The sequence below is a fragment of the Macrobrachium rosenbergii genome, chromosome 46 (genome assembly GCF_040412425.1).
Source record: "Macrobrachium rosenbergii isolate ZJJX-2024 chromosome 46, ASM4041242v1, whole genome shotgun sequence".
Lineage (NCBI taxonomy): Eukaryota > Metazoa > Arthropoda > Malacostraca > Decapoda > Palaemonidae > Macrobrachium > Macrobrachium rosenbergii.
Genome location: NC_089786.1, coordinates 18898929 through 18908928, shown reverse-complemented (window position 1 = coordinate 18908928; position 10000 = coordinate 18898929). Strand labels below are relative to the sequence as shown.

Below are 10000 nucleotides of genomic sequence, written 5' to 3'. Positions count from 1 at the left end.
GTGGCTGTTAGAGTGTAGGAAATTGTTTCCTGCAAAGTTTCATGGGAAGGATTGATACCGGAATTGCTGTGTGGGTTAGGACGAGATAAAGGATGTGTGGATCGGGTGTTCGTTACACTATGAAACATTAAGTGATGTTTTGAATAAAGGGATAAAGCACTGTGTTTACAAGCCTTTTGAGTGCTTATGATTGAATTATTGCGATGCAATTACAGGTAGTGGTGTGAAGAATACAAGATTAAAATTAATATGAACTTTTTGTAGTGAGTGTCTCGGTGGCCGTTTTAATAATTAAGATTCGATTGATGAAAAAAACTGTGGGTAACAGCATGTCCGAAAAGGGAGTTTCAAGCGTATGTTATTTGGAAATGATAGGGTCAATTGGTATTAGTGAGCAGAAACTTCAGGGTTTGGTAAGAGAATAAGCAAAAGTAACAGTAAGGTCAAGAGTGAATAAATGCCAAGAAGATTGAATAATGAATGTTTATAAGGATTGTGGAAGATTGAAGGATGCTGGTCTTTTAATAAATATTTGTAAATAAATATAGAATTGATAATAGAATGAGATAAGTGGTAATCACAAAACAGGGAAACAAAGATAGCAAGTTCTCTGTAAATAACTCTGAAAGAGAAATGTTGAGTCTCTATAAGCAAAAGTTGAATTGTGTGAAGGAATTGCTTAGAAAACTCTTGTTTTTACGGTGAAATGTGGAATTTGAATAGAAATGGCAGAAAAATAAGTAAGCTGTCGAGATCTGAACTGAATTGTTTACAAAAAATATACTGCTTTAAAAGGTTTGAGAAATGTCGAGATACAATGAAATGGTTAAACGCTCATAGGTAATAATGTGGATCAAAGTGTTTTGAGGTGGTGGTGTCATATATTGAGAATGGAGTATGACAAACTGAAAGAGACGCGCATTTTCTGGAAGGTATTGGGAGGAAGAAGAGTGAAACTCTGATGGTTTGTGGGAACTTGCTGCACAAGATGTTGCTTCAAAATTCAACAGTGGCGGTTGTCTGTTTGTTCTTTGGAGTCATAGTTTGAGGGAAAACATTATTTGAAATATATATATATATATATATATATATATATATATATATATATATATATATATATATATATATATATATATATATATATATATATATATATATATAATATATTTATTTATATATATACCATGTATATATATTCTGTGCCTTATGTCTTCAATAACCCTAACTAAAGAAAAGCCAGTTTTTTATCGATCTCTTCTTTGATATATATATCTAGTCAACGTTGATGAGTTCTCCTGTTATGGTTTCCTTGGCTCCATATATCTCATTTAATGATCCGGAAATCATCTTATCGCAGTTTAATCCGGACTGAGGACTGGAGGCCTAATGTTTCGATATGAACAGTTCCCTTTTTACGACCTCAAGGAGTGTAACTCTTCCTTGGGGTGCCGACTTCAAGTTTATTGTAGTTTTCCGAGTCTGGTTCATGAAGTAGAATCATCGATGACGTTTTCTTGTTGCTGAAGAACTGGACAGAAAAACTGAATTGCAATTTATTTCTGAGTCACAGTGGTTTTAGCTTGGTGGTATTGACTCGCAATTTTGATTTGTAAATGTACATATTACTTTGTTTTACTTTTTTATTAGTATAAATGTATATTCTGCATTATTTTACACACACACACACACACACACACACACACACACACACACACACACACACATATATATATATATATATATATATATATATATATATATATATATATATATATATATATATGAGAGATATAGATATAGAGAGAGAGAGAGAGAGAGAGAGAGAGAGAGAGAGAGACTGTGCCTAAATATATCAGTAACGAATACAAACTAGAGAGAAAGGACAAGAGATTTACTCTTCAAAGAGTGGTCTTGTAGCCAGGACAAAATGGTATGAACATTTGCAAGTGAACACTGGATTCCTTATGAACAAGATAATTTTCAAATTCTATAAATAGAACACGAGCAAAAACGTAGGACAAGTTATTGGGCAACAGGAAAGCGTCACCGATGTCTTGACCTCAAGAACAAGTCCCGAAAACGATGACGAGAAACTTGGAGAAGCGGAGTCTCTTGCCGTAATCATTCGGGTGACGTTTCCTGTTTTATTGGCGCCAAAAGTAGATAGAAGTTACGGGAGAAATTGTCTTCCTGGCAGTAGTAATGAATCCTACGCTCTTGAGTTTAAGGCTGCGGAACTACGCTAATATACAAGCTCCTAAAACCTGTCTGTAGTTGGTATGACTTGTGTCATTACATTTATTTTGTTATTAGTTTTCTGAAAAGAAAACTGTTGTGCCGGCTTTGTCCGTCTGTCCGTCCGCACTTTTTTCTGTCCTCCCTCAGATCTTAAAAACTTCCGAGACTAGAGGTCTGCAAATTGGTATGTTGATCATCCACCCTCCAATCATCACCCTCCTAGCCTCAGTAGTTTTTATCTTATTTAAGGTTAAAGTTAGCCATGATCGTGCGTCTGGCAACGATATAGGCTAGGCCACTACCGGGGCGTGGTTAAAGTTTCATGGGCTGCGGCTCATACAGCATTATACCGAGAGACTGCCGATAGATAGATATGTTTTCGGTGTCCTTGATTATACTCTGTACAGAAAACTCAGTTGCGCCCAAGAAACTTCGGCGAAGTTTTTACTGGTTTTATCTTGTCTCTGTTTCCTCTGTACCGTATTGTCCTATGTTGACGAATTATTTTGTTGAAGGTTCCATTGTGAATTAATTGCTTCATAGGTGTTTTATAATAAATAATAATAATAATAATAATAATAATAATAATAATAATAAGAAACATGAAAGTAACAAATATGTAAATAAACTTTCTCTTGACGATTGGGGCATAGAGAATTTTTAAAAAGTCAAAATTTTTGTTTTTGTTTTTTCTTTTGAAAGTATCTTCCTCCAACGAATCTTTTTTTTTTGTTATTCATCTCTCATTTATGAATGAGTTTCACTGGTTATCTGTTTAACCATTCTTACCCCTTCGCTATTCCGTTTCTTTTACTTTAGTTATCTCTCTCTCTCTCTCTCTCTCTCTCTCTCTCTCTCTCTCTCTCTCTCTCTCTCTCTCTCTCTCTCTCTCTCTCTCTCAAGACAAAGCCTCTGGTAATACCAAGAAAATTGCGGACTCAGTATATGAAAGATACTAATAAGAAAAATATCTTTTATTCCATTGTGCAAATACATTTAGATGAATCGTTTTTGCTGTATCTGAATTATAACTGAGCTTGAATTGACGAATGTGCTGCGAAAATCTTTCCATATATATATAATTATATATATATATATATAATATATATATATACATATATATATGTATATATATATACACATATACATGCACACATATATGTGTATGTATGTATGTATGTATATTATCATCGCTTCCAGCGCCGCGCAACTCACAGGGCCTCTATGAAATTCTGCCACTCAAGTCGTTCCAGTACTTTATTTTCCACAAAATTCCACTCACTTTCAGCTTTCCTTCTCATAGTTCTCATTCAAGTAGGTCTGGGCCCTCCATCTCTCCTGGTACCCACAGGAGTCCAGCGGACACTATCATGCACTATTCTCTCAGTCGTGTTATGAATACAAACACACACACACACACACACACACACGTGGGTCATCAACATCATCGACTGTTTCAAAGGAATAAATGTTTTTGATTTGGGTATACAAAAAGTAAATCATTTGTACCACAACTTTGACCTGATTTAAAAATGAATATATTTGTGAACAATAACATTTTACCATCAAATGTTAATAAATACTGTAAAAGCAAAACCTTTTGGATAAGTGATATTTTACCCAAGTATTGAGTAACATTTAGCCACGTCCGATAATAGTGAAGACGGTTGTTTCTTTTGAATATAATTAAGTTTTGTAAATGTTCACAATAATTTATCATGCACGAACGCAAAGTGGAGTAAGACATTCTGCCAACTGGGTGAATAAAAGGGAGTATCAGTTAAAAAGTGTCTGGGTGAAAGGGATAAAGTTTTAAGTGTTTTTAATAATAATAACAATAATACTTTTTACTGTGATCATGACCTCTTTACATAGCAGACCACATTAGAAATGCTCCCACGGTAGTGTCCATTAAATAATAAGCATCATTTGTTTCATCTGAGAACAGCAAATTTTGTTTCTTCAGCTGATTTTAACAGGAATTATTCTTATGAATTAAAAGAGACTTATCCACTACAGCTTTCAAGATGACCAACTGTAACTGATTATTGTGACATTAAGTATATCCATAGCAAATTATATCATCTGCAACCGATCACAACAGTGTCAAGTATCTACCTCTGATTACCTTAGGATTATCTGCTGCAGCAGGATAAATTATATTCCCTATTGATAGCAAGAGTATTAAAAGCTGTCGATTACAATAAAATTATACTTCGTGCCACTAATTAAAACAAGATTAATTGCATCAGCAGCTGACTGCAACAGGATTAAGTGTATCTGCGGCTGTTAAAACAGGACGAATTCTATTTACGATTGGTTGCAACAGGGTTGTCCAATTTTCTCAACTACTGACAGTTAAAGGATTATTTGCTATTTGTTATGAAAGTGCATCTACAATTGTGTGCAACAGTGCTGAGTGGATCTACAATTGAAACCGATCATTCCAAGATTAATTTGTCTACAGCCAGTTTTAACAGTATTAAATACATCCATAAAAGACTGCCACAGGATTAAGCGCATGTGAATATACTGTAGTAATGGAAGCAAAGGTGCAGTGACTCTCACTTACCTGTGAACAACAGGAAGGAAGCAAATATATGCTTCATGTTCGGTCCCTTGTCTCGGTACTAAAGGTCGCGATAGAAACCCGCACAATGATTAATGAAACAGTTTGTGGATCATCGCGTGATTTGATTGTTAATTGAACTGTTTAGCTGAAGGGATAAGTGCAACCTCTTGCAGTTGTACTGCAAGGGCTGTCGTGGGAGTGCTAAAAACTGCTTTTCTTCTGTTGAATGTTTTTGACGCGTTCTTTTCTCTGCTTCTCCAACTGGTTTCTTTTAATGTTCTAAGCCACAAAGTTTTAATCGTTTCTATTACTCGGAGTTCTTTCTGATTTCTTTCATTGTTCACCACTACGTTACCAGCGGCACGGCTATACTAGTTTTTCTGTCGATTTTCTTGACGCCTGTTCAATTTTTCAGATCACTTGGTCACAGCGCACTATTGCATTTTCATTTGCTCTCGTTTTTACAGAGGAACAGTGTTCTTTCACGCACTAATCAGTCAGTATCAATTAGCAAAGTATTTCAGATCAAGCGAGAAAAACAGAATGAAAAATAACGATATAAATGAAGTGTCAATCCCACGTATTCCAGAGGTGAGGACTCATTCTTTAGCAGCTAAATCACTACCGGCGGGACGAAGTACAAGATTTCCTTCCCCGACTAACTTTGATCTCGTGGGAAAGCCCCTCCATGCATCGATGGCTACGCACCTCTCGGGATCGAGTCTTGGATGCCACTGTAGCGACGTCAGGCAGCAGTCTGCTGTGGAAACACTTTCCGGCGAGGGCGGAGTTGAGAGAAGGGTGGTTCCGCAAGGGAATAACTGCTGCCGACGCGGTTTTCGACTGTCAAGGACTCTCCCCTCTCCTTCGTTGAGAGCAAGGGAAGTCCTTGTTGGGAGGTGGAGGGGGGTTGCTGGGGAGAGGCTCTCTTCATCTCCCGCTTTTCCGCAATTCTGTTCCTTTCTCTTTGCATCTAGAGTTTGTTTTCGCAAGTATTTGTGCCTTTAGATGATTATTTGGCCTAATTGTTCTGTCTAGTCATTGTAATCGTGGCTGTAGGAGTTTATACGGGACAAGTTTTCCATTTTACTCTGTGGCAATCGCTAATAAGTAATTCGCTCTCGGGTATTTACTTCAATATTTAAGATTCAAGTCCGAAAAAATGGCGAAAAATTGACAAAGCCATTGTCATGTCTTCAATTCCGGCTCGATAATTATCTCTTATCATTGCTTCGTAAGCCGTAAGTCAAAACCCCAGCGACATTTTATAGCCCCTGGAAACCTCACGGTCTTTAGCAAGCACAAATAGCTTATAGAAACCCGCTGCCTTCCATCAGCTTAGCGTGGTCGCGGTCGGCCAACCGCTGGAGTTCGTTTTCTCCATTGTCTCCTTTTCGTATTTTTTGTTGTTCGTCCGTCGTCGTTCTTTCTTTTCCACCACAGACCGTTTCCAGAGATGTGAAAGCATCGCTCATCATGCACCATCGATTCCTTCCTTCCATTTTTATTAATATATTTTTATTAATAGAAAAAGAATTGGAGCTAAAGTACAAGATAATGTTGCATATTCGAATAAGATGTCTAATCCAAATCATTGTGCATTAGGCGTAACAAGAAAACATTTTGCTTGAGGCCCAATTACTTGAATTACACACAAAAAAAAAATCTGTTACTAAACACTGATCATTTGGTTGTACAGAAATAAAGTTGATTCAGTAAACAGGATTTGAAATGCATACTGAAATATGGTGTCTGATCCTAAATATTGTATCCCAGTCTTAAAAATCATCATAGCCCTTGATTTCAAGATATTTTAGGACGTCCACAGTATCATTACTCTCACGAAACTTTGGTTCAGTGTACTGCTTAATATAATGCCTGTCACGCAGACTATTTACAGTCGACATTTAGTATCTGTTGCTCGTATTGATGACTCTTAAATAGGAATTTTCTTTCTCTTGGTAGATTTTGTTGTTAAGTCATTTGCTAATGAATAATAATAGAAGTTACGTGACCGAGAATTGCTATCGGCGGCACTTTTGAGTTACATTATTTCTTGTTGTCTTACGTTTGATTCAGTAGGGTCCAGCTCACTCACCTTTATCCATTTTTATCTCCATTTCCCCTGTTAACTTTTCTTAAACTGCTTCGCCCTTTTCCTCCAAGAAAATGAGACTTCCTCTCGTTTCTTCCTGTCCCTACTTGAATGTGACATCTCGTCATCAAGTTCCTTTGATGTCTAATCCAAATCATTGTGCATTAGGCGTAACAAGAAAACATTTTGCTTGAGGCCCAATTACTTGAATTACACACAAAAAATAAAATCTGTTACTAAACACTGATCATTTGGTTGTACAGAAATAAAGTTGATTCAGTAAACAGGATTTGAAATGCATACTGAAATATGCACTCTCACTGTCCCATCCTTTTCCTCTTTACTTTTCCAAGAAAATGGCTTCATCGTTTTCCTTGGAATCATGGCCAGGGGGCTCAGGCTCCCCGAAGCAACGGGGAAGTAACCGCCCCGCAACAGCTCCTCCCTCCTTTCTTCTTTAATAACTAGGAGCTGTCGAAAGAAGCCCGCTAATTGCATTTCGGAGGCGTCCCGGAGAAAGGCAAAGCGAGGCCAGATCTGCTGCGTCACGGTAAAGGGAAATGACGGCGGCACTTCCTTTTTGCCCCCTCCCCTCCTTTTCCGGCCCTCCCCCTCCCATTCCCGCCTGCCAGCCCCAAAAAAAAAAAAAAAACTGCGGTTGTAATGGACGCCGAAATGAAACGTCCATCGCCAGATGGTCCTTCTTTCGATGACGCGTCTCGAAAATCAAGCTATTTCTTGACGAAGAACTGCCATCACGTGCTCGTAATCTTTGACTCTTATTGAAGAATGGCGGCTGTTTCTTCCAATTGATGGGAGCAATCTGGCAACCATTATTTAAAGACTGAAGTGAACGTATGGTGTTTGGATTTTGGGTAAAAGAAATGACAACACCAAAGATTTTTGGAGTTTAATTATCGTCTGCCTTTTTCAGATAGTGGAAATTGGATTCGACAAAATGGATCCTAAATTGATTGTTTATTTTCGTCAATGGATCTGGTGTTCCTTTCCCACAAGATTAAAATTGCGTTTCCTGATCTCTTATTAAAACGAAAAAATAAATTTTGTTTTTCAAAGCGGTGAGAACGAGTTTCTTGGTCTTTTATTTAAACAATCAGTAGTTCATTTTCGAAACATCGAGAAACAGTTTCCTGGTCTTCAATTAAAAAAGATTGATATTTGCATTTAAATGACTTAAGAATTGATTCTTGGCCCTCGATTGAAGACACATTTTCTTTTTTTAATATCGAAAATTATTTGAAGAAAAGCATCATATCTTGCTCAAAATGTTGAATTTTGTACTCTTCTTTTAATAAAATAGACCATATTTTCACTTGGCGTCAATAAGCCGTGACTAGTGTCACATCAACTAATTATTGTGGGCCCCTGACCAAAATTTTTTTTTTTTTTTTTAAATGTTCTCGCACGGTCGTGGAGTAAACCCGAAAGGCTTTCGTCCTCTTATTAAGTATATTTAAATTGTTTCTCGCAAATGAAAGGCCTGGAATAAAATAACCGAAAAAATATAATTTTCCTGTTCTCAAAAAAGTCAAGAATTTTTGGCAACTTGGTTCAATTTTGAGATAGATTAGTTGTTGATTTTAAGAATATCTTAAGAATATCTCGCCAAGTCGCTTTTCTCTTGCCATTGGTAGATTGATCCTTTTGAGTTGCGTGAGGGCTCTCTCTCTCTCTCTCTCTCTCTCTGTTATAAAGATTCATGATCTTGTCTTTACTTAGATCCCAGATAGCAGGGTGTGGGTGAACGAAAGTTAATGAGTTTATAAAAAATACAAATTTTATACAAACACTTGAAATACATTCATGTTTGAAATCCTGGTTATTGAAAAAGGATAACTAAGTGAATAAACAAGTTGATATTCAGTAACATATGCAAATAAGCATGGCGTGGATAACCATAGTCCTTGCAACGCCAAGTAATGGAAGCAAATGAACATTGTCCCTGTCCATGGCACATTTTTTTGCTTGCTATGATACCGTTCGTTTGTTTATTAGAAAATCGTGTAGTTAAACTCGGGTTAGGATCGAAGTTAGCGTTCATTTTTGTTATATATATGTCCGTGCTTAGTTTTTGAGGGGGAGGGGGTGGGAGTGGGGCAGCTTTCTACTTACTAAAGGACTGGGGCAGTGTGTGTATCCAAGCCTAAATCTACGATGAACAAAGTGATCTTCAAGAATTGAGATCTTTCGTAAAAAGGCAGTGAAGAGTTTCATTACTTAAATATCTGTGGTGAAAACCGTTAGACAATAAATTTTCGCGAGATGAGAGAAGGGTGAAATCGGTAAGCAAAAGCCTGTTTTCCTCTCCCTTGTGCAAAAGTTTTGTTAAAAGCCATTCGTCGAAGTACCGAGAGCAATTACACCCAAACCATAATATCCAGTCATCAATAACTCCCTTTCAGCAATGTGGCAACAGAGTGACATATGGAAGCGATGCAGCTTTATAGTCTGTTGGAATCGTTTGATTGCTTAGCATTTATACCTAGCCTTTTGGCTTTCGGCGGTTTATCTCTCTCTCTCTCTCTCTCTCTCTCTCTCTCTCTCTCTCTCTCTCTCTCTCTCTCTCTCTCTCTCAACAGACAGACAATAAAATTCACATGCGATTTCCAAAATCATGTCACTGGAGAACTGAGATCAAATTACGGCCAGGAAATTGCAAAATTCAAAATCTCTTTTTTTGTGTTGTGTGTGTGTGATCCACTGCCGCTTGCTTGTTTTAGTAGTTACGATTGACAGTTTTCTGGGTAACAATAGGCTCAATCCCAACCTTTTATCCGGGGTTGGGACCGTCAAATGTGTGTGAAAGTGTGCGCGCGCGCATATACTGTCTTGGCGGTTGGTAAGTGTTAATGTACGCGAAGTAATCAGACGGTTGCAACATACAATAATGATGCATCGTGACCAGATGTCATACTGTTGCGTTCGCACTGTCGATTGTTTTTTTTAAACAATGGCAGATGGTTCACTTCACGCATGAACGCAATATCGTAAAATATCAATTTGTTTTTGAGATACGCGGACGATTCCATTATCTTTGAGGAGACTTTCGTAAGATATACCTTTTTAAAGTTAAC

At 37.3% G+C, this 10000-nt stretch overlaps 1 protein-coding gene across 1 annotated transcript in view; it reads right to left on the bottom strand.

The window, feature by feature from the left end:
* LOC136830258 (spore coat protein SP60-like) overlaps positions 1 to 5676 on the bottom strand; it is a 121722-nt gene extending 116046 nt beyond the window's left edge. Inside the window, exon 1 of the mRNA XM_067089621.1 lies at positions 4811 to 5676. Coding sequence (XP_066945722.1) covers positions 4811 to 4847 — 37 coding nt within the window. The 5' untranslated portion in view covers positions 4848 to 5676. The remainder of the gene's footprint in view (positions 1 to 4810) is intronic.
* Between the last annotated feature and the right edge of the window lie 4324 nt (positions 5677 to 10000).